This window comes from Pezoporus occidentalis, unplaced genomic scaffold (assembly GCF_034315485.1).
Source record: "Pezoporus occidentalis ecotype Australia unplaced genomic scaffold, CSIRO_AGI_Poc_V1 ctg149, whole genome shotgun sequence".
NCBI classification, from domain to species: Eukaryota; Metazoa; Chordata; class Aves; order Psittaciformes; family Psittacidae; genus Pezoporus; species Pezoporus occidentalis.
In genome coordinates, this window is record NW_026913305.1 from 118441 (window position 1) to 142987 (window position 24547).

At 62.8% G+C, this 24547-nt stretch overlaps 6 protein-coding genes across 10 annotated transcripts; 2 read left to right on the forward strand and 4 right to left on the reverse strand.

Annotated features, from left to right (window-relative positions):
- Positions 1–326: 326 nt before the first annotated feature.
- LOC134159564 (2'-5'-oligoadenylate synthase 1-like) lies at positions 327–2523 on the reverse strand. Its single transcript, XM_062610623.1, has 6 exons — positions 2290–2523; positions 1810–2104; positions 1555–1730; positions 1231–1472; positions 1011–1143; positions 327–931 (listed from the first exon to the last, which is right to left on the reverse strand). The coding sequence occupies exons 1-6, from the start codon at positions 2482–2484 to the stop codon at positions 425–427; spliced, it is 1548 nt and encodes a 515-aa protein (XP_062466607.1). The 5' UTR covers positions 2485–2523; the 3' UTR covers positions 327–424.
- A 2385-nt stretch (positions 2524–4908) lies between these two features.
- IFRD2 (interferon related developmental regulator 2) lies at positions 4909–8004 on the forward strand. The gene is made up of 11 exons (XM_062610630.1): positions 4909–5112; positions 5187–5271; positions 5401–5525; positions 5608–5765; positions 5986–6036; positions 6359–6528; positions 6620–6725; positions 6945–7082; positions 7225–7353; positions 7429–7524; positions 7669–8004. Exons 1-11 carry the CDS (start codon positions 4944–4946, stop codon positions 7747–7749), a joined length of 1308 nt encoding a protein of 435 aa, XP_062466614.1. The 5' UTR covers positions 4909–4943; the 3' UTR covers positions 7750–8004.
- Positions 8005–8026: 22 nt separating this feature from the next.
- Positions 8027–9377, reverse strand: LSMEM2 (leucine rich single-pass membrane protein 2). Its single transcript, XM_062610636.1, has 3 exons — positions 9245–9377; positions 8963–9160; positions 8027–8869 (listed from the first exon to the last, which is right to left on the reverse strand). Exons 1-3 carry the CDS (start codon positions 9372–9374, stop codon positions 8733–8735), a joined length of 465 nt encoding a protein of 154 aa, XP_062466620.1. The 5' UTR covers positions 9375–9377; the 3' UTR covers positions 8027–8732.
- A 1606-nt stretch (positions 9378–10983) lies between these two features.
- LOC134159568 (hyaluronidase-3-like) lies at positions 10984–13879 on the reverse strand. Of its 2 annotated transcripts, XM_062610629.1 has the most exons (3): positions 11704–13879; positions 11506–11595; positions 10984–11358 (listed from the first exon to the last, which is right to left on the reverse strand). In XM_062610629.1, the coding sequence occupies exons 1-3, from the start codon at positions 12670–12672 to the stop codon at positions 11014–11016; spliced, it is 1404 nt and encodes a 467-aa protein (XP_062466613.1). In that variant the 5' UTR covers positions 12673–13879; the 3' UTR covers positions 10984–11013. The 2 variants fall into 2 exon arrangements, with proteins under 2 accessions (XP_062466613.1, XP_062466612.1); XM_062610628.1 differs by having other exon boundaries at positions 11506–13879.
- Positions 13880–14020: 141 nt separating this feature from the next.
- On the reverse strand, positions 14021–17980 carry NAA80 (N-alpha-acetyltransferase 80, NatH catalytic subunit). Of its 4 annotated transcripts, none has more exons than XM_062610632.1 (2): positions 17855–17980; positions 14021–14797 (listed from the first exon to the last, which is right to left on the reverse strand). In XM_062610632.1, exon 2 carries the CDS (start codon positions 14787–14789, stop codon positions 14079–14081), a length of 711 nt encoding a protein of 236 aa, XP_062466616.1. In that variant the 5' UTR covers positions 14790–14797; positions 17855–17980; the 3' UTR covers positions 14021–14078. The 4 variants fall into 4 exon arrangements, with proteins under 4 accessions (XP_062466616.1, XP_062466617.1, XP_062466615.1 ...); XM_062610633.1 differs by lacking the exon at positions 17855–17980 and adding an exon at positions 17618–17639; XM_062610631.1 differs by lacking the exon at positions 17855–17980 and adding an exon at positions 15624–15878.
- A 1570-nt stretch (positions 17981–19550) lies between these two features.
- RRP9 (ribosomal RNA processing 9, U3 small nucleolar RNA binding protein) lies at positions 19551–24388 on the forward strand. The gene is made up of 17 exons (XM_062610611.1): positions 19551–19560; positions 19908–20272; positions 20596–20675; positions 21074–21178; positions 21246–21364; positions 21446–21519; positions 21614–21655; positions 21884–22010; positions 22173–22297; positions 22538–22630; positions 22731–22831; positions 22951–23085; positions 23223–23285; positions 23367–23512; positions 23619–23698; positions 23807–23880; positions 23973–24388. Exons 1-17 carry the CDS (start codon positions 19551–19553, stop codon positions 24076–24078), a joined length of 1845 nt encoding a protein of 614 aa, XP_062466595.1. The 3' UTR covers positions 24079–24388.
- The last annotated feature ends 159 nt before the right edge of the window (positions 24389–24547 follow it).

Consider the following 24547-nt stretch of genomic DNA (forward strand, 5'->3'; position numbering starts at 1 on the left):
TGGGCAGGACTCCCCAGGGAGCTGGGGCAGAGTGAAACCCTGGGGACTGGGCCACCCTAACTGCCCAGTGGTGACCTGGGAAGGGGCCTGGGAAGGTTTACAAACTGCTGCAGGCAGGAACAGTCAGAGTGGACGCAGAGGATGGAGCTATTTTCCTGAGGACCAGCTAGCACTGGGCTGGCACCACTGGCTCTGGCAGCACTATTGCTCTGCACCTCTGTATCCCTATACCGTCCCAGCATCTGGTGGCATTGTGGACCGCCCTCATTCCAATGGGAATCCCCCTACCCACCCTTCTGTGACACTGGGAACAGAGAGCAGCACAAGATTTATGGAGACATTTATTTCCAGCATGACCAGAAGGGAAGGGGGAGTACAGGGGCAATACGCAGGACTGAGGGTACAGGAATGCTAGTGCTAATACTTAGTTAGGGAACTGGGGGTCTGCACCCCCACGGAGCCGCAGGAGCATGAAGATTGTGCTCCTGGGCTGGACATCATAATGTACCAGCATGTGCCGGTCCTCCAGCTCCTGGAAGTTGTATGTCAGACGCTGCTGGTCAGCGGGAGGCCCCTGCTGTCTGTGGATCTGCTCCTTCAGCTGCCGGACAGCGGTGGTAGGCAGCACCGTGTAGGTGGTGGTCCGGCTCTTGTCATCCTTCACAAAGACTTCCATCGCTTGGGGCTCTGTCTGCAGCAGCAGCAGAGTGGTGCTGTAGAAGATGCCGTGGGAGGCCAGGGTCGTGCCATCCTGTAGGACAACGTAACTCCTGCCCAGCTCCTGCTGTGCCAGGCGCTGCTGGTACCAAGGGATGCCCCACTCCTGCTCAATCGCCTCCTTCAGTTGCCGGATGGTAGTGCCAGGGCTGACGGTCCTGCTCAGGCTGGTGCCCAGCAACTGCCTCACCTCTATCTTCACAGGCCGTGCTGGCTGCAGGGATACAAGAGTAGGTGGGCAAAGCTGCAGGGTTGGGAGAGGGGGGGGAATGCTGCAGGGCAGGCAGCCTTACGTGCACAGCCCAGGGCTGGGCAGTACTGATGCAGGGCAGGGAACGGTGGCCGGCAGCTCCCTGTGCCACCAGGTTCCAATTCTTGCCTTGGCCAAGGATCCCTGTTGGGTCAGCGGGGTCCAGGATGATAGGGCTGCATACACAGAGCGTGGAAACTGCTGTCAGCCCTGGGCAGCACTGTGGGGCACATAGCACGGGTCCCACCGGGAACAGTGCTCACCAGGGACTGCGCAACAGCATCTTGATGTGGGCACCAATCTGGTTGTGCTGGAGCAAGTAGTACTTCTCCCAGTAGATGCAGATCTCCTGGTGTCGGCACAGCAGCTCCAGCACTGTACGGAAGCCTTCAGCCATGACAAAAGAGTCAGAGGAGCCTGTGCCCTCCTCCCAGGCGTAGATGGTCAGCAGCTCCAGGGCATACCTGGGGGGCAGGTCTGCAGTGGGGTACTGTGGTTTCAGCAGCTGGGCAGGAGACAGCAACAGGGGTGAGAGCTGGCCAGGTCGAGTGGCTGGTGGGTGCCAGGGAAGCTGGGCATCCCCTCACCTCCTTGTACCAGTGCTTCACCAGGCGCAGAAGATTCTTCAGCTTGGCAGGGTAGCGCTTCACAAACTTTTTCTGAAGCTCAGTGAAGCAGGGGGAGAACTCCCCAGGGTCACTGCTGGCTTTCAGGAGCCCTATGTACACACTTGCATCCGGTGGGGCATTCTGGCTCAACTGCCCTGTGGGGTGAGAAGGAGGGTGAGAGCCATCCCAGTGCTGACACTGGAACCCAGCCTCACACCAGCCTGCAGCCCTTACCCAAGGCATCATAGGCAGGCAGAATATCCACCTCGATGGACTCCAAGGTGTCCTTGGAGTAGAGAGTGAGGCTGAGGGAGCGCGGTGTGTTACCAGGACCCTTGTACCGGGGCTCACTGATGCTCATGGTGAATGTTAGGCTCTGCCTGCAGGTGCGCAGTCTCTTCTCAATCAAATCCAGGATATACCTCCTCTCCTGCTTCTGCTGCTGGTAGCTGGAGAAGCAGCTAAGGAAGAGCACCACGTCGGCATCAGAGTTGTTCTGCAAAGCTGTGCCCTTGCCTGCTGAGCCACCCTGCAGAAAGACACCCTGCCTACTCGGCACTGCTGCCCCTCAGCACGGGGATTGCCCGCCACCATTCCTGGAGCTACCATTCCTGGAGTTGCCATTTCTGAGGCAAGGCAGGAGCTGGAGCAGCAGGACAGAGGGAATGGTGACAGTAGGGGTGCTGGCTGGTGCCTGAGCCGGGCAGCACTCACCTTGACAGTCTTGTGGACGCGGATGCCTGTGTCGAAGCAGTCCTCCTTCAGGAAATCACAGATCTGCTTCACTGTCTGCTTCACCTGCCTGCAGAAAACCATGCTGGGTTGGAGGGTCTTCATGATCCAGGTGTCCAGCTTGTTGCTGGCCACCGTCCTCAGCCCGTCCGTGGATGTCTCCTGCTGCACATCCATGCTGCCAGGTCTGGTCACTCCCTCTACCCCTTCTACTCGCTCCTGCCTGCAGCTGCCTTTCCCTGCCCTCACCAGGTTTTAAACCTTCCCGGGCCACCCCCCCCCAACCCTCCGATGGCGTCACCACCAGGCATTTAAGGTGGCTCCAGAGCCCGGGGTTTTGCCTCTCCACTGGCCCGCCTCCCCGGGGAGCTCCTGCTCGCCGGTACCTCCGACGCCCTCCCCGCGGGAGCAGAGAGGGGGCAGGAGGGGCTGCGGGGCACCGCCGTTACCCCGGCACCAGGTGGGAGCCTGGGGCTGGGGTGCTGCAGGATATCTTGGCCCGGAGGGACAGCGGTGGCACAGGGTGTCCCCTGGGTGCACCACGGGAGCCCTGCCCGAGGGCTGGAGGTGCCCTGTCTCCACCAGCGCCTGCCTGCGCCCACATCGGGGGCTCGCGTGTTCGAACTCTGGGACATGGCTGGTAGCACGGTGTCACCGTGGGCAATGGAACATGGTCAGTGCCAGTGTCACCAAGGGCAATGGGATGTGGTCGGTGCCGGTGTCACCGGGGAGCCTGCTGTCACCGCGGGAAATGGGACGTAGTCGGTGCCAGGATCACCCGGGGCCCGGGTGTCACTGCACGCAGCGGCAGGCGGTACGGGCAGGACGCTGCTGTCAGCGCTGCCTTAAGCGCCGGCTACACTGGAGCCAGGAAACGGGAGTTTCTGTTTCTGCGCCGCTTTCGATTTCTGATTCCGCGGGCTGGAAACGAAAGTACGTTGGGATGGAAACGAAAGCCCTTGGCGGCTCCAGCCCCTCGTCCCTTCCAGCCCCCTCGTCGCTTCCATTCCCCCCCCCGCCTCGCTTGCCTGCTCTGGGAAACTAGGAAGAGCCAAAAGTCTGAAACTGAGGCCTGGAAACTCAGGGTAGGGTCGGGGAGGAGCTCATCCAGTACAGGCAGGAACATGAAGACAGGAAGGCAATGGAGAATGGAGGCAGAAGCGGGAAGGGAAAGGTGGTCAGGACATGGGCAGAAGACGGGCAGGGGGTAGGGAAAGGAGACAGGAGGGGACAGGGATGGGGCAGCAGCAGGGGCAGGGACAAATATAGGGATGGGGATGGGCATTGGGTGCAGTCGGGGTCAGGGACAGGGATAAGGTGGCAGGCAGGGCAGGGGTAGAGACGGGCAGGGACAAGGGAAGTGGCAGAGATGAGGGCAGGGGCAAGAGCAGGGGCAGGAGCACTGTTACAGGGAGGGATACAAATGGGAACAGCAGCAGGTGTTTGGGCAGAGATACAGGCAGGGGCAGGGACAAGGACAGAAGGAGAGATATGGGCAGGTACGCTGACAGGGGCAGGGCTGTGGGCAGGAATGTGAGCAGGGAGAGGGGAAGGAGAGGACCAGCAGTAGGAGTACAGGCAGGGGCAAGGCTGTGGGCATGGAGAAGTGACATGGGCATTTCACATCTGGCCTGTGCAGCTCAAGGAGCAAGACAAGGACACCAAGGGAAGAGCAGCAAGAAAGAGTCATTCTTTATTCGCACCTACGTGTGTCCCAGACAAATCGGGGCACCCCAAATGTGTTTTCACACGTGGCTCTCACACCTTTTGCATGCCGAGGTACAGCACAGTCTGATCAGCCTCTACTCACCCCACCACACACCTCCTCTGCAAAGCCACTGGAGTCTCCTAGGATGGGATCATCCTTCTTCCCTTAGCCAGGTATCCCTGGAGTCACTACAGTGCCTGTCTGTGAAGGTGTGTAATGGGAAGGCCGCAGGTAGGTGTTGGAGGGGCTGAAGTGCTGCAGTGGCCTTCATCCCCCGTGGTGGCGCTCTCTTCCCTCCTCTTGCTCCTTCTCCCAACGACCTGGGGTCCTGTAGCCACCAACCGTTCACACAAAAGTCTGCAGATGTATGTGCCTTAAAAAGTTCATGCAACTTCATACTATAATGACTAATTGGTACAACAGTTAGAGAAGGAGATTTTCCTAATGAGGTGCAGACGGGGCAGCGGAAGGGATTGGGCAGGGACAGTGATGGGACAGGGAAACAACAACGGGACAGGGGCACGAGCAGACATGCGGGGGATACGGGCGGGGACACGGGGAATACCGGCGGGGACGGGACGGGACGGGACGGCGACCCGGGCTACAACGGCGGGGCCTCACCCCGGCGCCGCGCGCCAGGAGCTGCAGCCCGCATGCGCAGGGAGGGGTGGGCGCTCCCAGGGGGCTGCGCGGCGTGGCCAGGGGGGCGTGGCCACGGGACGGGGCGGGGCCACGGGGCGGGGCGGGGCTGCGCGCGCGTGGGCTATGCCGCGGACCCGCCGAGCCATGCGCCGTGAGTGGGGTCCGCGGGGCGGGAGCGTGGCGGGGTCGGGATCGGGATGGGGATCAGGATGGAAGCCAGGACCATTCTTCCGTCCCGTCCCGTCCCGTTAGCGGGGGTGGTCCGCACAGGCTCCGTGCCTCCCTCATGGCCCCGCCGTGTGTCCGGGCTGACTGGGGCTTGTCCCCACCTTCCGCAGGTGGCCCCGGCAGCGGCCGGGCGGTCTCTCACGCTAGCGAGGAGGAGACCGGCAGCGAGGTGCTGAGCCACTGCAGCAGCGCCAGCGAGGGGGGCAGCCCCGCCGAGGAGCCCACAGGTGAGCGCGGGTGTCCGCGCTGCTGCGGTGTCCCCCACCAGTGGGACCTCCGTGACACGGTGCCACTCCGGCAGGGAGCGAGGCGTTGGGGGAGCAAGCGCAGGAGGAAGAGGTGGAGGACAGGCTGAAGGAGCACATGGACAGCCTCCTGGACAAGAGGTAACCAGGCGGCTGTCGCCCCGGGCACACCTGGCACGCTGCTGTTCCCCGTTTGCGCTGCCAGCCAGCGGCTGGGACATGCCCTGTACCGGGCCACCTCACCTCATGACCTCCCATGGTCTCTCCCAGCGCCAAGACGCGGCTGGCGGCACTGCAGAGCTTGCGCCTGGCCTTCTGCTCCAGAACCCTCTCCGAGTTCCTGCTGGAGCGCCGCCTCACGCTCACTGACTCGCTGGAGAAGTGCCTCAAGAAAGGTCTGGGCGCAGGAGGGCATCGAGGTTGTGGGTGGCAGGGCCATGGCCCGTGTCTGAGGGAGGTCTCTCATGCTGCCCGCAGGTAAAGGGGAAGAACAGGCGCTGGCAGGCACCGTCCTCACCCTCCTCTGCCTCCAGATGGGCTCTGGCCCGGAGGGGGAAGAGGTGTTTCGCAGCGTGAAGCCCCTGCTCATCAGTGTCCTGACAGACAGCATGGCCAGCCCTGGCGCTCGGCAGAGTGTAAGGCCTGGACCCTTTCCTCCTGGGCACAGGGGACACCTCAGCTGCGGGGAGAGCCCAGGCAGTGCCTTGGGGGTCCCTGCAGTCACAGGGGGGTGGCAGAATTGGAAGCAGTGGGGTAAAGCAGGGACACACCAGCCCTACTTCCCCCCTTGGCTGGGTGCTGGATCTGACCTGGCACTGTTGCCTCTGACTGCCTTTTCCTCATGGCTCTTGCCAGTGTGCCACAGCCTTGGGTATGTGCTGCTACATTGCTGCTGCTGATCTCGAGGTAACTGTGCCTGAGTGTTGTCTGTACCCTGCTGGAGGGCACCCTGGGGCTTGCTGTACCACCAACCCTCAGCCCACAGTGCCAGGGCAGCCTGAGCTGAGCTGAGCTGGGGAAGGGGTACAGGGACATCAGTGACAGCCCAGGCCCCTTCCATGGGCAGCATGGAGCTGAGCTGGGGGGAAGTCTGCCTTGTAGAAATGGGGTGTCCTGGGTGAAGGAGCCTCCTGGTGTCATTGGATGGGGTGGGTCCCTGTTGGTCCCCTGCTGTGTGGCTTCACTGTGGTGGCAGCTGTGTTCTGACAGGTGGCTTTCCCCCTTCCAGGACCTGGTCTCATGCCTGTCCTGCTTGGAGAGCATCTTCAGTCCCCCCAGCTCATCTGAGGAGGGCTCAGCACCCTCCCAGGATGGCCCTCTGCACTGCAGCGCGCTCCAGTCATGGTCCCTGCTCCTCACCATCTGCCCCCCATCCCACATCAAGAGCATCTTGGACAAGTGAGTAGGGTGGGGGCAGCCAGCTGCAGAGGGGGGAGCCCCTGGGGTAGCACCGAGCCCCCCTGACTGCGCTCCGGCCTTCCTGTCCCAGTGGCTGGCTGAGGCTGCCCCTGCTGCTGGCCAGCAGCAATGTTGCGCTGCGCATCCTGGCTGGGGAGACTGTCGCGCTGGTCTTCGAGCTGGCTCAGGACATGGAGGTACATTGGGGTACGGATGGGCAGGCAGCAGAGCAGCAGAGAGCTGCTGGCACCAGCCCCCTGCCTGTGCCCCAGCTGAGCTGGCACTGATGGTGTTGGGACACTTCAGACTGGTGTCACCAGCAGGTACCCAGGCAGAGGGACTGGCTCTGGTGATCCTGGTGACAGTGGTGGGCAGTGCCTGGAGCCACGTCCCCTCCAAACCCCGTATTTTGGCAGGTAGATTTGTGCCACCAAGATACGGTGTTCCTGTGTGCCCAGCTCAAGGTGCTGGCTACTGAGAGCAAAAAGTATCGAGCCAAGATGGACCGACGGAAGCAGCGCTCCATCTTCCGGGACGTTCTGCACTTCATTGAGGTACTGGAGGCTGGTGGTGCCCTTCCTGCTGAGCCCCTGCCTGTGCAGCTGCTGCCCAGCTGCCTGGTGATCCCCATCTGCTGAGAGCCAGGGACACAGGGCTGGTGCCCAGGTTGCTGCTGATACCCCTCTCTCTGCTCAGAGCGGGGAGTACCAGGAGGAGACCATCCGTTTTGGCCTGGAGTGCATGTACGTGGATAGCTGGGCATGCCAGCGCACCTACCAAGCCTTCAAAGAAGTGCTGTCCTCTGGCATCTGCCACCACCTCCAGGTAGGCGGGGTGGTTGTGCAGGGAGGGGTTGCCAGGCCGGTGCTGCTGAGTGCTGACAGGCCCCTGCTTCCCCAGAACAATGAGCTGCTACGGGAGATCTTCGGCCTTGGGCCCCCCTTGGTGCTGGATGCACCTGCTCTGAAAGCCAGCAAGGTCTCCCGCTTCGAGAAGGTGGGTGCTGCCACCCACATTTGTGCCCTCAGTGCCCTTCTGTGCTGCCATGGGCTCCAGCCGAGTGCCTGAGCCTGGTGGGTGCCACAGGGGAGCTGGGCAGAGGGGCACCCAGTAACCCATCTCTCCTTCCCTCCCCACCAGCACCTCTACAACTCGGCTGCCTTCAAAGCCCGCACGAAAGCCCGGAGCCGGGTACGGGACAAGCGGACGGATGTGCTGTGACGGGCAGAGGGGGCTGAGGCCTTAGCCCACTTGGACTGCAGACCCAGCACTGTGAGGGGCCGGCGGGCCTAGCCCTCAGGCTTTTATTCATGTACAGCAAAGTATTTGGAGCTGCCCCAACGGGGGCTGCCCCCTCTTTTATTTTTTTAAACCAAAGCAAAAAGAAGGATCAAAGAAGAGCGGGGGGAGGTGGTGGCATGCTGCTGTGTGCCTGCTCTGTGGCTGGGGCTCTGTGTGCCATGGTGGAGGGGGTCTCGCGGGCAGGGCTCACGTACCCCCTCCCCAGTCTCATGGATGCCTGGCACAGCTTGAAGGACGCTGGGTGGGAGGGCAGAGCCATGCAGGGCAGCTGGCAGCACAGTGCCTGTGCTGGTGGCCTGAGTGTTCCCCACTGCCATGCTGAGCACAGCCTCTGCCTCCACAGCCCGCCTGGCATCCAGGGGTGGTGGCAGAGCAGTGTGGGACACCAGGCTCTGCCCAGCCCTGCCAGCTGCCCGCTCTGAGCCCTTTTCCAGCCAAGTGCTTTATATGAAATGGTTCTCTTATGGGAAATAAATTACGGGTGCATGGCACAGTGGGCAAGTCCTAGTGGTGCCTGTGCAGCCTCAGGGGCTGCTGCCCGTGTGAGCATGGGGCTGTGCCATCTGGAAGTGCCTTTTGCCCCAGGAATGTATTTGTGGTGGTGATTTTCTAAGACTTTGATTACAGGAGCTAATTAAAAGGCGAATTGGAGAGTGCCTTCTGCCTTCTTGTTAGGAGTAAGGGCTGTCACTGCCTGGGTGCCAGTCCTTGCAGCCATGTCCCTTTCTCTCACAGCCTAGGATAGGGGCCAGAATTGCCTCTGCTACTACTCTGCACCACTTGAGGAGATGCTGCCAGGCCTGAATGGGGTGTGGGGCTGGTACTGCTGCCCACTTCCCCCTCCCGCCCTTCAGTACCCCTTTCCATGGTGACCCAGTGCCTGTGGTGGGGCCAGGAGCAGGTCAGCGGTGCCCGCCATGCTCGGCACTGGTGTTGAGGTGAGCCCAGAGTTGCCCATTGGCTGCCTGGAGCTGGTGCACAGCATCCTCTTGGGTCTCCAGCCATTGGGCCAGTGCCCGCACCGACTGGCTCTGCAGGACTGTGGGGAGAGGATGGGGACACGCTAGGGGTGGGCAGCCTGGCTCTCCTGCAGCGTCCCTCAGACCCTCCCACCGTACCCAGCACCACGTACCACTCAGGTATACAGCCAGTGTGGCCAGGACCAGGCTCACCAGGGCCAGGAGCCCCAGCAGGGCCAGGAGCAAGGGGTGGCCAGGGCAGAGGCTAGCACTGGGCACAGGGCGCAGAGTGGGCAGCAGCGGTGGGGAGCCAGGGGGTGTGGGGCGAGGCGGGGGCCAGTGCAGGCTGCTGGGGGGAGCCGGGCCATTGCCTGTGAGCAGGGGAGAGAAATGGTCAGAGCCCAGTCGTGGGCACGGCCAGGGTTGGTGTGGGCCCCCCCCTGCCCCGTGCTCACCCTCAGTGCCCTTCTGCCCGCCCGAGGCCCAGTGCAGATCGCTGATGGACTCCACAGGGCGCAGGCTGATGGCTCCAGGCTCACTGCTGTCAGGGTCCCCAGGCTCTGAAGCACCCTCAGCCCGTCCCATGCTGTCTGCGGAGGCAGAGGGTGAGTGGGTGTCCTGCCTGCAGCCCCTGCCTGCACCAGGCACCCCTGCAGAGACCAGGCTCCTTCCGGAGGTGACCCCACTTTGACACTAGCTGGGGCTGTGCTGGGGCAGGCAGCCAGTGCTGCGGCATGGCACGGTGTGGTGGCCGCAGGCGGGTGAGTGCTGTCATCGCAGCAGTTAGCGGGTGCTTGGTGGCCAGGATCCCAGAGCCTCGTTAATGGGGCTGGAATCTGGTCCTGGCCTGGGGGCAGGAATGTGCCACCCCCCAGTCCGGGTAGCCCAGGCACTGTGGGGCTGGCCAGGGCTCTCCTGGGCCAGCTGGGAGCCAACGAGCAGGGCTAGGGATGTGCCACCTCCAGCCTGCGGCATGGCTTGTCTTGCCCCATGGGCACCATTCTCATGCGCTGCTTAGGGGTGCATGGATTGATATAGGGTGTGTGCTATGCTGGGGGTCCTCGTGCCCACCATCCGTCTCAGAGAGCAAGCGGGCTTTATCAAAGCAGGCATGGCTCCAGCACCATCTGGAGACACACTAAGGTGAAGGGAATGATTTTGTCTATGTGTTCGCATGTTTTTGTGTGCTGGGCATGGCCCAGTGCTGTGCCTGCAGCAGAACAGGGTGTACTGTGCCAGCTCCAGTCCCTCCCAGGTCAGTGGTGTGTGGCAGGGCAGCCTGGCACCATGCCGCTGCTGTCGGGGTGCTGCATGACACCAGTGGGGCTGGCAGGTGTCAGAGCTGGGGGGGGGGGGGTGCTCAGCTGGTGCTCAAGGGATCCCCAGACCCTCCCCAGGGACCGGACTGTCCTGTGGGTCTCCCCATCATGCTGCACCTGAGGGGCACAGGGGGTGGTGGAAGTTAGGTGCAGGGGCTGTGCCAGCCAGCTGCCTGCCATCTCCCCAAACCCAAATCCTGCTGGCCTGCACCTGCACCCCTCCAGGAACCCCTTCTTGCCCAGGCAGACATCGCTGCCCTCAATGCCCACAGCACAGGGCAGCTTTTGGCCACTGCTTCCATCCTAACCCCAGGACCTGGTGCCACCGAGTTCCCCCCCGGGTGCCAGGGCCCCCCCCAGCCCACTCCCAGCCTACCTTCTCCAGCCTCCCTGGGCATGGTTCCCTGTGCCCGGGCAGCAGGAGTGGGCAGTGAGGTGGTGCAGGGCCCTGGGAGCCGGGCACCGGGTTCCCAGTGCGCCAACTGTGTCGCTTAAAATAGGACAGTGAGAAACACAGTTGGGGGGAGGTAAAAATAGCTGTGGGGAGGGGGGCCCAGTGGTGCAGTCAGGGCTCCAGCAGCATAGTGCCAGCATGGCAAAGGGAAAGCAGCCTGTGGTGGTGCCCATGCACCCTTCCTAGGGTAAAGGGGCTGACACTTCACTGTGAGATCAGAACAGAGCCTGTGCAGGAAAACTGGTGCACTGGTGGGTCCATCCAGAGCCAAAATGGGGTCTCTGCTGCCTCTCAGCAGCAATAGCAATTGTGCCCATCCTGGGGCCACCATGGAGGCCGCTCAGCTTTGCCCACAAGGACCATGCCTGCTGTGCCAGGAGGATTTATTTAAATTAATAAAATTCATAAAAAGCACGAGGCAGCAGCACTGCTGCCTGCCTTGTCACCAGCCTCATGTGCCGGGCAGCAGGCAGGTGTCGGAGGGTGGGAGGTCATTGTGCCTGTAGAGGACATGAACATGAGTGAGCGCCAGGCAGGAGGTGGCAGGGCTGGGCTGGACACGTCGGTTACAGCCCTTGCCAGCCCATCCACGGTAGCAGTGGCAGCGGAAGGAGGCCAGTGGGCTGGCACCAGGGCCAAGGAGCAGGAAGCTGCCCAGGTCATGGGGCTGCCGGCGCACACAGCGCCCATGCCCATGGCACTGCCTGTAGCTGCATTCCCAGGCTGCTGCCGTCACACTGGCCACGTAGGGACCCAGGGTGGACACGATGTAGTGGCGCAGGCTGGCACAGCTCTCCTGGGGGGGGGGGGGGGGCGGGGAAGAACTGGTGAGAACTCACCCTGCCACCGAGGCCCCTCTAGCTATTCCTCCCCGGTGGGCACAGGGGACGTGGCTGTCCCATAGAGCCCATGCAGCTCCGACGCAGCCAGGTGCCATACTCACAGCTGAGCGGGAATACGACATGTCTCCCCAGAGCACGAGTCCAGCCACCCCCAGCGCTGCGCTCTCCCCGATGGTGTGCACCAGGTCAGCCTGCAAGGGACAGAGGGATGAGACTGGGCTGGGGGGCACAGGCTGTCCCCTAGTGCTGAGCAGGACCCCTGGCACACCCGCCGCCGGCCCCAGCCCTTTGGTGCTTACTGGCTTCAGGAACCGCGGTGAGTGGCGGAAGGACAGGCGAGAGTAGGCGACCACGGGCAGGAGGCCGCTGGTGCTGAAGGCAGCCACACGCAGAGCCTCGCACAGCCGGTGGTGCACGTAGCGCTGGCGCAAGGCAGGCGGCAGTGCTGGGGGCAGGTAGATGCTGGGGTACAGAGCAGCTGAGGCGGCCCAGAGCCAGCGCAGCCGGTCATTGCGCTGCACGTCTGCTGCACTGCACTGCCCGGTGTAGTTGGCCACCTTGGCCCAGTTGCTGTTGAGGCAGTCAGGGAAGTGGTAGAAACCCCAGAGTCCCCCCGGGCGCAGGGTCCGGCCCAGCAGGAGCGTCTCCTCCATCAGAGCCTGTGCTGCCTGCTCAAACTGCCGCCGCGCCAGCCGCAGCTGCCATTGCCGTGGCAGGCGGCCATGCTGGTCCCGCACCCACTGCTCTGAGGCTGCCTGGTAGATCCGCTTGTTCCCCCAGTTTTGGGCCCAGAGGGGCCTCCACTCCTCCCAGTCCACCACGGCCAGGCCATGGAAATTGGGGTGCAAGAGGTCATGGATGTCCCCCGCCACCCTGGCAAGGTGGGCGCTGAGGGGGACCCGCTGGGGGATGCCCCCATTGTGGGGTATGCCCTGCTGCGACAGGTAGGGGTACAGCCCAAACTTGTCCTTGTAGAAGATGGTCATGTTTTGGCCAGCAAAGTGGCCATCCTGGTTCTCCACAATGCCGTAGTTGCCAAGGGGCAGCTCCACACCAAAGTGGTGCTGGCAGCGACTGGTGGGGACGTTCCACACCACCACAAAAGGCTGACCACCTGCCACAGGCTCCGCTGCCGGGCTCTCCCCGCCTGCTGTGCCCAGCACCAGGCAGGCCCACAGCACCAGCGCCAACACCATCCTGCTGGGCCAGCACCCTGCGGGGAAAGGAAAGCAGTTGGGCACAGTGCCATGCACGAGTACCCTGCTCATGCTGACACTGTCACTCTGGCATGTGGGCTAGATTTGCCACATGGGCCAAGCAGTCCCAAAGGGGCATGCTGCCAGCCCCAGAATCCCATGGGACACAGAAACTTGGGGGTTTTGGACACCTGCTGCATCAGTGCCACCAGTGGGCACTTCAGCCTGCTGTGCCCTGGTGCCCAGAGCTCTGCCTGCACTACAGCCACTGTTCTGACATGGCACTGCAAGCCACCAACCCCAAGACATCAGTTTTGCTGCTGGCTCCTACCCCTGCCTGTAGCAAGGGCACAGAATCACAGAATCATTGAGGTTGGAAGGGGCCCCTGGAGGTCATCCAGTCCAAACTGCCTGCTAAGGCAGTGCCACCTAGACCAGGTTACACAGGAATGCATCCAGGCAGGTTTTGAATGTCTCCAGAGAGGGAGACTCCACATCACTGGGCAGCCTGTTCCAGTGTTCTGCCACGCACAATGTAAAGAAGTTCTTCCCTAGGTTGAGGTGAAACTTCTTGTGCTTCAATTTATGGCCATTGCTTCATGTCCTGTCAGTGGCCACCCCTAAAAAGATTTGGCACCATCCTCCTGGCACCTGCCTTTGAGATATTTATATCAACTAATGAGATCCTTTCTCCCGCATTTCATAGCAGAGCCTACCCAGGCCAGGCACCCTGGTGAGAGACTGAGCCCCCCCAAGAACCATGGTGGAGTCAAAGCAGAAACTCTGTGCCCTGAATCAGGGCAGTGCTGGAGGGTGCCAGGTGCACCAGTGCTGGCCAGTCACTGGGGTGAGGGATTAGGTAGGGAACAGGCCCAGTGACGCAGCAAGGACATTGCTAATCCCCTGGCGCAGCCCAGATGCTCGTTGACCTTCCAACGCCATGTCTCTGGCCCTTGCTGCTACCAGCTGCGCTAGTGGGGGGGGACCTGGCTGCCCACCCCACCGGCAGCGCACTGCAGGGGGCCCGGCCATACTCGCCTGGTGCCCATCCAGCCACGTGTGCCTGAGTTTCCCCAGGCCGCTCAGGGGGAAGAGCGACAGCCACGCTGCTGGACATGGCCTACTGCCAGCCCCAGCTGGCCCACAGCGAGATCCATGGCTGCAGGACACACTGGTGAAACTGTGCAGAGCTGTTGGGACTGGTTGTACCCTCAGAGGAAGGATGGGGCTGGCTCCTTGCCATACTGGTGGTCCCAGGGCCCCAGCCAGGCAAGCTGGGGGCCTGGTGGGAGCAGAACCAATGTGCCCAGGCAGGACAAGGTGTGGGCCCACCTCCCCACCAGCACCCACCCCAGCAATGGCGCTGGGGAGGCTGGGGGAGCTGGTGCCAGACCTGAAGAATGGCAGCAGCCAGGCAGTGCCAGGGCGGGCAGCTCCTGCCCGCACTGCTTTAATCACGGGCTCAGAGCCCGGGCCCCTCAAATGTCCTTCTTCATCCAGAAGATGGGCAGCCCTTTGGCATCGCGGTGGGGGGTCTCCAGGAGGCTGCGCCCATTGCTCTCAGCCAGGACCCCCCTTGCCCAGATCACATTCGGTGGTGGGGGGGGTGGTGCAGGAGCAGCAGGGGACGAGACGGGAGGTGGTGGGGCAGGAGGCAGCCTTGGCCTGGTGCTGCTGGTGGTGGTGGTGTCAGCACCAGGACGGGTGGAGAAGAGCCGCAGCACCTCAGCGGGTACGGTGGGGCTGAGGAAGGCCACGCTCTGCACCGGCTCGCCCAGGACAAAGCCCAGATGTGCGTAGAAATGCTGCTTGTCGTGGGTGGTGAGGTGCAGGCAGCCGAAGCCCCGGGCTCGGGCCCACTGCTCAGTGGCCTCCATCAGCTGCCGCCCGTAGCCCTGGCCCCGCAGCGCCCGGGCCACCACCACGCTCTCCACAAAGAGGCTGCGGGGCCGGGCAGCCACGCGGGAGAGCCGGACATGGCCCACGAGCTGGCAGGGGGCCTCGGCGGTGCCCTGGCTCCGCAGCAGCAGCAGGCAGGCGGGGAAAGAGTCTGAAGAGCGCTGGAGCATGTGGAGCCGCGACGCCCGGCTCTTTCCCCACTCCTCGCGCAGCAGCTCAGCACAGGCCTCCAGCAGCTCTGGCCTCTGGTGCAGGGGGACCAGGGTGAGCTCCTCCGACACGGAGCCCATTCTTCTCACTGGTGGGAGACCAACAGGCCACAGGTCAGAGGCGGTGGGGGGCAGATGGGGTGTTTCCCCCAGCCCACTCCGGCCCCAGCGCAGCCACGGCTGCCCAGCTCACAGCAGGATGGGTTCAGGGGGGTTAACGGCAGGTCTGAGGGTGCACGTCAGCACCACAGCAGGGAAGTGGCATGTGGGGCTCTGGGGTGGGCCCTGTCAGCCTCTGAGGGGTCAGAAACTCCCTGCTACAACCTGTGCGCTGTGGGGACCCCTCTCCCAGCCCAGGGGTCCTTCCTCTTGCAAAGAGAAGCCACGGAGGGCAGGAGGAACTGCCACACTGCTGTGTCAGCTGGGGATGAGCAAACTGCTCCACTTCCCCCTCTCGGTGGTGGGGAGGGCCTGGCCCTGCTCCCCCACACTCTCAGGATGTCCCCAGAGTCACCCTCCAGGCCTAAGACCTCTGGCTCCCAGCCCAGACTCCATCCTGCCTGGTTTGGAAACTAGGCAGCACCCCAAGGCCCCCTCAGCACCATCAGGCAGGGGATGCTTTTTGTCTCCCCAGCAAACCCACACCGGGACCCCCACCAGCAGAGCCTGCACCCTGGGGGGCCTTCAGTGCCAGAGGGAGCCCCCCTCATGTCTGGCCTCCTGCACTTCTGCCTGTGGTGCCCTGCCAAGCTTTGCCCGCCCTGGTGCCCAGTTCCCCCCTATGCCTGCCCCTCTCCAGCTCCAGCCTAGGGGCTGCCCACCCCGCCTGCTGCTGCCCATAGTCACACTCACCCTGCCTGCTGCCCTCCCTGCCTGCTGCTCACTCTGCCTGCTGCTGCCCATGCTCACACTCACCCTGCCTGCTGCTGTCGGCTCCTGCACCCTTGGTGCCTGCGCAGCAGGAAGCAGCCCAGTCTCATGGCCAACCGCAGTGCCTGGTTCTGCTTCCCCAGTGTGAATGACTCAACTGTTCAGAGCCCCACATGGCACCCCCCTGCCACAGCACCCAAACCAGACTGCACGCCCCATCACTGCAATCCACACTGCACCCACACGAGGTGAACAAACCTGAACGGCATCGCCCAGCTGATCTCTGCCCCCCCACATCACTGATCCATCGTTGATCTGTCACTGACACATTGACCAGGTTTCCCCTAGTATCCAGTAGAGGATGGAGGTTCTCCTGGGCCCTCCTTTTATTGCTACTGTATTTGTAGAAGTACTTTTTATTATCTTTTATGGCAGTGGCCAGCTTGGTTGGCCTTCCCCCTCATCTTCACCCACAAACACTCAGCCTTCTCACTCAGAACACTGAGCTGGAAGTGGTCGAGGCAGTCCCTGACATACAACGCAACCCCACCACCTCTTCCTCCTTGCCCATCCCTTCTAAAGAGCCTGCAGCCGTCCACTGCAGCACCCAAATCATGCAAATCATCCCACCACGTTCCTGTGATGGTGATGATATCACGAATTCCCTGCTGCACAAGGGCTTCCAGCTCCTCCTGGTTGTTCCCCATGCTGCGGGCACTGGCACAGATGCACTGAAGTTGCTCTGTGGATCTGGACTCCAACAGCAGCACATTACTCCCTGGCTCATTTCTAGTGAGCCTGGGGTTATCCCTCCCCTATCTCGTAGGTCCCATCCATCTGCCGAAATCTTCTAACCCACATGATCTCTTACCTACTGCATCAGCTTCCTCAGTTTCCAGACCCCCAGCTCCCAGGGCCTCGAATCACTTCTTGAGGGGTACTTGGGAAGGTGACCTGAGCTGGGGCAAAATCAGTGTGTACTACAAGGAGTAAGCTGTTTCAAGCCTCCCCTTTCTCCCAGGTCCCCTTCATCTGTTTGGTGGCAAGAGGCAGGGCCAAGAGGGGGGCAGACAGCAGGGTAGGGGGTGGCACAGGGATTTCCCCCCAGAGGCCAATGTCAGGGTCAGGAGGGGTCCAGATGGCCCCTGTAATGTGGGGATCAGCCCAGCTCTCCAACTCCTGGATCTGCCTCCTCCAAAGAGCTCTTCCTTGTCCCTGCAGCAGAGCAGAACGGCCTCCTGGAAGCCTGCTTCTGCAGCATGTTCCACTTGCCTCCGCAGGACAGCCAGGGACCCGAGGCTTGGCTCTACTGCAAGTTTCTGACACCGTGCAGCTGCAGAACATCTTCAAGGCCTGGCCTTGGGACAGGGTCCCCTTGGGCAGTGACCTCCGGCTTGAGCGGTGCCCCCCCCCCCCGAGCCCTTGCCTCCTGGCTGCTACCAGAGCCCCTTCTCCTGCCCCAGCGCACCCAGGCCCTCACCCACTGCCTGTACTGCACAACCCTCCAGGCGCAGCTGCCTGCCTGGAAAGGGGAGCCCAGCCCTGGCGCTCTCCCCCTGCGGCTTCACGGGCCATACCCCAGAGCCCCAGCACAGGTCCGCAGGGAGGGGTCACCCCAAAGCCTCGGGTCCTCAGGGGCAGCGGGCAGAGGGAGGGACCTCTTCTGAGCAGCAGGGCGGCAGCAGCAGCAGTGGGATGTGGGGACCCGCCTGGCCACAGCCCATTGCTGCGAGGGGCAAGGAGGACACGTGCCCCGTGTCAGGCACCGCCGGGGTGCTGTGCTGTGCCACCCCACCTTCTGGCACACCAACGCGTGCACCCGGCTGCCCGCCTCACCGGCAGCACACTGCAGGGAGCTCTCCCGTACTCGCCCGGTGCCCGTCCATCCACGTGTGCCTCAGTCTCCCCAGGCTGCTCAGTGGGAAGCGCGGCAGCCACGCTGCCGGACATGGCCTACTGCCAGCAGCCCCCTGCCACGGCACCCAGACTGCACCCCCCATCACTGCGATCCACACTGCACCCACACGAGGTGCACAAACCTGAACGGCATCACCCAGCTGATCACTGCCCCCACCCCATCTCCGATCCATCTCTTATCCGCCATTGACCCACCACTGACCAGTCACTGACCCGTCACCCGTCCCCTCAATGCCGGGCCCGTCACTGACCCGCCACCGCCTTCAGGACCGCCTCCCTCCCTGCCCCGCCTCTGCCCATCACCGACCCCCTCTCTACTCCCGCTCCCCTCGCCCCCCGCGCCGCTCCTCCGGACCCACCGCTTCCGCCACCGCCCGATCACTTCCGCCGCCGACACCGCTCGGCGCCCGCAGCGCGCCCCTTGGCGGCCGGAGGCCGCGCTCCTCTCGCCACCGGTTGCGGCACGCGCGGTGGCCGGTGTCGTGTCGCCGGGCGGAGCTCACCGCCACTGGCACCACATGAAATTGGGGTCTCACTGGATACAGAGACTTAGGCACAGACAGGGCGACGAGGATGCTTAAACCGGTGTTTCACTGCCTCTGGAGGCTACAGTTCTGCGGGTAAGGAAGGCTGCAACAGGAGGACCAGATGTCTTCTCCCACCCCAGCGTAGGTTCCTCCTTTTGCTGAGAAACAGGTACATGGCTGCAAAAGAAAACACCTCGAGGAGCCTCTCAGGGTCGTGAATTGGAGCAAACAAGAACATGTAGTTGGTTTGAAAGACTAAACACGCGTTCCAACACCCTTGACTAAGGGATTTCCATAAAAGTGTAAAACGAGTCAGGGAATTTCTCCCCAAAAGAGCACTACAACCTCCAGAGACCACTCCTCAAATGCACAGCGCCTGCGCCATGGCCTTATCTGCCCAAATTACCACGTGCATCAGTAAGGAGAATCAAGTGGGATTTCACGCATCACAATGAGTACATACGTAATGACGTCTAAGCTGTAAACTGTCCCTTCTCGGTGTGTGTGTTAGGCAGAGTGACTCCCCATGCACCCGGTACCCTAACAAAGTAACGGGTTTCTAACCTTTCATTCCGGTTAGAGAGCTTATTTCCCGGATTTCGGTGACAAGCTCACGGCCATGGCGTGTCCTACCGACCCAGCGGGGGTCCTAGTGGCAGAGGAGGCAGCGCTAGCTTTCCCCAGCCCCACAGCAGGCGGCTGCCCGCTCCAACCCGCTCCTTGCCACCCCTTCCCGCTCCCTCCTGCTCCAGCCCGCTCCTGCTGCCCAGGGCTCTGCCAACCTGGCCGTGTTTCCGGGGGTGAGGTGGGTAGGGATCCCTGGCAGGGGCCATCACTGACTCATAATTGACCCATTATTGACAGCCCTGGCAACCGTAACCAGGGGATCGGCTATGTTAGGGGGACCCCAGCATCTCCAGGTCAGTGCGGCTGCAGCAGTGGCCGAGTGCATGGTGTGCACCCAGCATCCCTGCGTGCTCAGCAGCCTTCATACGAGGGGAGACCCTGGGCCGTGTCCAGGGCCTCCTGTGGAAGAGGGAAGAGTCTTCGAGTGCCTGAGGGCCACGGCCTGCGCCCCAGCCCAGCTGCAGGTGGGGGTGGCCCCAGTGCCCAGGAGCAAGGGGACAGTGGGGTTGTGACAATGGGGTACTCCGGCTTAGATGAACCCCAACCCTGTGCCAGAAGGAGGAGGAAGGAGGAGTCAGTCCCACCGCCCTGGGGCAAGGAGGGTTCTGTGGGGCTCTGGGGTCACAGGAGGGGTGCTGTGGCGGGGGGGATCAGGAGCTTGAGCGGGGATGACATCGGGGCACTCTGTCAACCAGCCCTGCCTGCACAGTGTCTCAGGGACATGGTGGGAGCAAGGAGCCCCACAAGCACTCTGGTGGTGGGGGGTCCCCTTCACCCCTTTCCTCCCTCCCTCCCTCCCTCCCTCAGGATGGAGGCGAGACCCCCCAGCAAACCCAGGCTGGCCTGAGTGGAGGAGGACGAAGCTGGCCCGGCTCCCAGCTCTGGGCTGAAGTGCAATGAGATGCGTAAAGGTGAGTGCGGGGGTGCTGCGGGCAGGGGCTGCCCACCCTGCCCCGTCCCACGCTTGCAGTCCCCAGCCAGGCATCGGCCCCGCAGTGCAGAGCCCAGGGAACAGCCTCACCACAGCATCTCTGGGCCAGGAGCTCCCTCTTCCCCTGGTGCCGGGTGTCTCTCCTTGGGGCACACTGGGCCTCCCTCCCATGCTGCCCTCCCGCATCGCATCCTCGCCCCTGGGGTGCACGGGCGGCACCGGTGTCCCAGCCTAGAGCCAGGGCTGGGGACATCCCTGAAGCTGGGCAGAGGGCTCGTGTACTCCCCACTGCCTGCCCTCCAGTCCTGCCTGCTCTCTCTTGGCCAGGTTCATGCATCTCAACTGCGGACGTGTCCAGCGAAGAAAAGAACAGCCTGGACACCATCGAGGCGTCCATCAGGAGCAGACCAAAGGTATCCACGGCCACTTCCATGCGGCTGTGCCTGTGTCTCCTGCACGGTCTTTCTGCCTCCGTCCCGTACTCAGAAGGTGCTGGGGGCTCTTACGGACCCCCCATCTGTCTCTCCCGCCTGACGATGTCTGTCCATCTGTCACCTCCCCGGCTGGCAGCAAGAAGACCAGAAGCTGAGGTTTCTGGAGCCCGTCTGAACCATCTGCACCACAGCAGCAGGCACTCCTTCCTGTGGGGCACGCTGCTGCTCTTCCAGCCTGAGCTGGCTGAGACCCTCGAGGTGAGGGGATGGCTGGTCAGGCTGAGGCAGGGTCAATGGCACAGCCCTGGGGCAGGAGAGGGCTCAGCCAGGCAGGGAGCGCGAGCGGAGCGAGCCCCGCTCTGGGGCTGCATCCTTGGCGATGCTCCAGAGCCACCTGCATGGCCCGGCTGCAGGTCCCTTGGCCAGGCTGTGTTCTGTGACGGGCGCAGCCCTTCCTGCTACGTGGCTGGGACTACTGCTAATGGTTGGGGGTGCCAGGATGGGCTCTGACAGCCCCCCGGGCTATTGCTGGATGAAGGAGCTGCCCTGTCCTGACCCATCCACACTGCTGTGCCCCTCAGGTGCTGCTGCAAGAGGAGCCCGTTGATCGCCTGGACACCACGGTGCGGCAGCAAGTCATGCTGACCATCGCTGCCATGAGGTACCTGCCCAGCCCCAGCTCGGCGTCCCCGGCTACGTGAACGTGGTCGCTACGGGAGTGACCCCGCGGGCCGCGCTCGGAGGGCTCCTGGCAGGGGAGGCGGGGCTGCAGTGGCCGTACAGGGCGGCCCGGACCGGGGCTGCTCCGCGCTTCCTGCCCGCCTGCAGCCAATAGGCGCTGCCGGGGGCGTGGCCTGGCCGCGGGACGACAGCGGCGCGGGGGTGCCACGTGCGGCGGCAGCATGGCGGCTACGGCGGGCGGCAGGAGGGGCAAGGCCCCGCGCGGGGCGGCAGGACGGCGGAGGCCGCGGGCGGCGGTGAGGGGCGGGCGGGGAAAGGGGAGCGAGGAGAGAGCGCCCGCGCGGGAGGCGGCGCTCCCCTACCGTCTCCTTCCTGTTGATCACCCCTTTTCGTCCCTCAGGTCTCGGGCGCCGAGGGGAGGCCGCGGGCGGCGGCCGGCCGGCCGGTCGACGAGGAGGTGTCCAGCGATTCTGAGACGGAAGGGTAGGGGCTGCGCCGACGGAGTGAGTTGTGCCGGTGGGGGTACCGGTTCTCACGCGGATCCCCGCAGCCCGTTGCAGGGACGGCGGCGGCGGGAGGCGGTGGCGGCGGAGGAGGAGGTGGAGGAGACGCCGCAGGAGAAGAAGCTGCGCCTGGCCAAGCTTTACCTGGAGCAGCTGCGCCAGCACGGTGAGTCGTGCGCGGTGTCCGTGCTGTGGCTAGGCGGCCCCGGACCTTGAGCACGGCCCTTATGGACTGTGTCCGCTGCAGAAGAGGAGCTGGCAGAGGAGGAGGAGGAGACCCAGCAGGCGGATCTCATCGGCGACCGGCTGAAGGAGGACGTGGTGAGCAGGGGGCGGGCGCGGCCCCTCCATCCCGGTGGCGGCTGGTGGCTGCTGGGCCGGGGCCGCCTCCACTGAGCTCCCACTTACTCCCCAGCTCGAGCAGAAGGGCCGCCTGCAGCGCCTGGTCGCCGGGGATGTAAGTGCTCAGCACGGGGTTACCGGAGTGTAAATGCTGGCTTGGAGGGACACCTGGTCATGGTCATGGCTGGCACCCCAAGTTGCTGTGCTGGCTACGGGACCAGAGCCCTTATGCCACCAGGGGTGCCAGCTGCTGGCACCCTGAGGAAGGGAGGGTGCCGTGCTCAGGTACTGTGCCTGGGGAAAGGGCCAGGGCAGCCCAGTTTACATCCTGCTCGCCTTGTAGGTGCAGCCTCCGGATCCAGCCAGCATCCGTGTGTTTCGGGGACACCAGCTGCCCGTCACCTGCCTGGTTGTCTCTCCAGATGACAGGTTCATCTTTTCTGCTTCCAAGGACGGCTCCCTCATCAAATGCAAGTGTTCCCTTGGGGCTGTGACTGGCTCTTCCCACAGCAGCAGGGCCATAGGTGCCCACAGAGGTGGCTTGGCCCTTGCCCCCTCCGTGGACATGCACGTGTATCTCTTTGGACTCTGTGAGAGGCTCCCATGGGGTGATGATGATGCCTTACCTGCAGGGGAGGTGGAGAGTGGGAAGAAGCTGTGTGTGGTGCCGGGGGGGAAGAAGGGCACCGAGGAGCAGCACATGGGCCACGCGTCCCACATCCTCTGCATGGCCATCTCGTCAGATGGCAAGTACCTGGTATGGGGAGAGAGGGCTGGCATTGCTGTACGGGACAGAGAAGTGGCTATGGAGAGTGCATCCCTCCTGCAGTCCTGGGGGGAGGTGTCTTATGCCTGGATGTACTTTGCTGGGTAAAAGCAGCCCCTTCCCCCACTGGAGTCAAGAGTGGATTCCTGGGAGCCACATGGGCGAAAGAATGGAGGCTGGGATGGGCATTGGGCATGGGGCAGGTGTTGGGCATTCTCTGCTGTCTTTCAGGCCACGGGAGACAAGAACAAGCTGATCATGATCTGGGACACAGCTACCTGCAAGCGCTTGCACATCTTCACTGGGCACCGGGACGCTGTCTCAGTGAGTGAGGGACATCAACTACCCTGCCTGCAGGGCCGGGCAGCCGTGTTCTTCCCGGTGCCCCTCACTGCTGTGTCTATGTCCGTCCATCTGTCTGTAGGGCCTGTCCTTCCGGAAGGGCACGCACCAGCTGTACAGTGCCTCCCATGACCGCTGTGTAAAGGTCTGGAATGTGGCGGAAAATGCTTACGTAGAGACGCTGTAAGACCTGGGTTGGAACCCCACTGACCCTGCTGCCATGGGATGCACCAGCGGCCCCAGGAGAGGTAAGGCTGCAAAGGGCCATGCTCCCAGCAGCTCTTTGCAATCTCCTTCTCCAGGTTTGGGCACCAGGATGTCATCACGGGGCTGGACAGTCTGAGTCGGGAGTGCTGTGTGACGGCAGGGGGACGCGACGGCACTGTGAGGCTCTGGAAAATCCCTGAGGAGTCGCAGCTCGTGTTTTGTGGGCACCAGTAGGTCTGGGGCAGGAGCAGGGCCTGTGGCAGGCAGCAGCACACTGGGGATGCTGATGCCCCAGTGAGCCGTTGTCTTCTAAATGCGATCCCAAAGCATGTTCATAACTGATAGTAGTTGCCTCTTTTGTTCAAAGGGGCTCCATCGACTGCATCCAGCTCATCAATGAGGAGCACATGGTGTCTGGAGCTGATGATGGGTGAGCACAGGCCCAGGATGGTGCCTGGGGGACGGGGCAGGCAGTGCCCCACTCAGCACCCTCACTCTGCCCTCCTGGCAGGTCTGTTGCTCTGTGGGGGGTGACAAAGAAGAAGCCACTGGCACTGGCCCGCCAGGCGCACGGCATGCAAGATGCCCAGGGCCTGCAGCAGCCGTACTGGATCTCAGCGGTGGCCGCCCTGCGCAACAGTGACCTCCTGGCTACAGGTGTGTGGCAGCTGCTTTGGAACAGGGGTTTGGGGAGTGTATGTGTGGAGACGTCCTGCTCCTGTGCCCAGCTGGGTTGCATGACAGTCTCCTCTCTCTGCCCCAGGGTCCCACAGCACCAGCGTGAAGCTCTGGAAGTGCAGTGAGGGATTTCGGAAACTGGAGCCTCTCTGGGACATCCCCTTAGTATGGATGGGGAGGTTGGGGATGCTGGGAGGGAGTGGTGTCTTGTCTTGGGGGTTCCCCTGCCTGGGTGGAGGCAGAGGAGCCCTTCACTTGCCTTGTTCCCTCCAGGTGGGTTTTGTCAACAGCCTCAAGTTCTCCGCAGCTGGTGACTTCCTGGTGGCTGGCATTGGGCAGGAGCACCGGTACTGTCTCCCCTGCCCAGCACTACCCAGGGGCGCAGCCCCACCCCCTACAGTGCTTGGCTCAGGGTGACCCCCATCTCTTTCATCTGTAGGCTCGGCCGGTGGTGGAGAATCAAAGAAGCCAAAAACAGCATCTGCATCATCCCACTGAAACAGAGGGCCACAGTTCCCAGCCCGGAAGGCCCTGACAGCTCTTAGTATGGCTGGAGCCATGTCCTTAAACTGCTGTCCCTGGAGCTGTGCCCCGTGTTCTTCATGCAACCACCTTCCTTGGGACAGCAGCATGTCAGAGAGGGCTGTCGCGTAGCCTCTTACCCTGCTGCTCCCCATGGTGTGCCGTGGCTCTGCCCTCTGCGAGGGTCTGTCCCCTTCCCTCAGGTTCAGTCATACCTGAGCTCTGGAAGAGTCCATTAAAAAAAAACTAAACAACAAAACCACTTTATTTACATAAATTACAAAAAGAAAAGTCACACTCTTGTTCACAGAATAAATCTACTCTTAAAAACTTGTTTGGGCGCAAATATCTGGGTCCCATTACTTGCCTTCAGCCACTGCCAGCCCCCCCCCGTGGCTCTTGGGGGTACAGGGGGCAGTGGGCATTCCTCCCTGCTCCTGCCCTTTCTCCCAGGAAGGTGGGGAGCAGCACCCCACACAGTGAGGGGAGGGA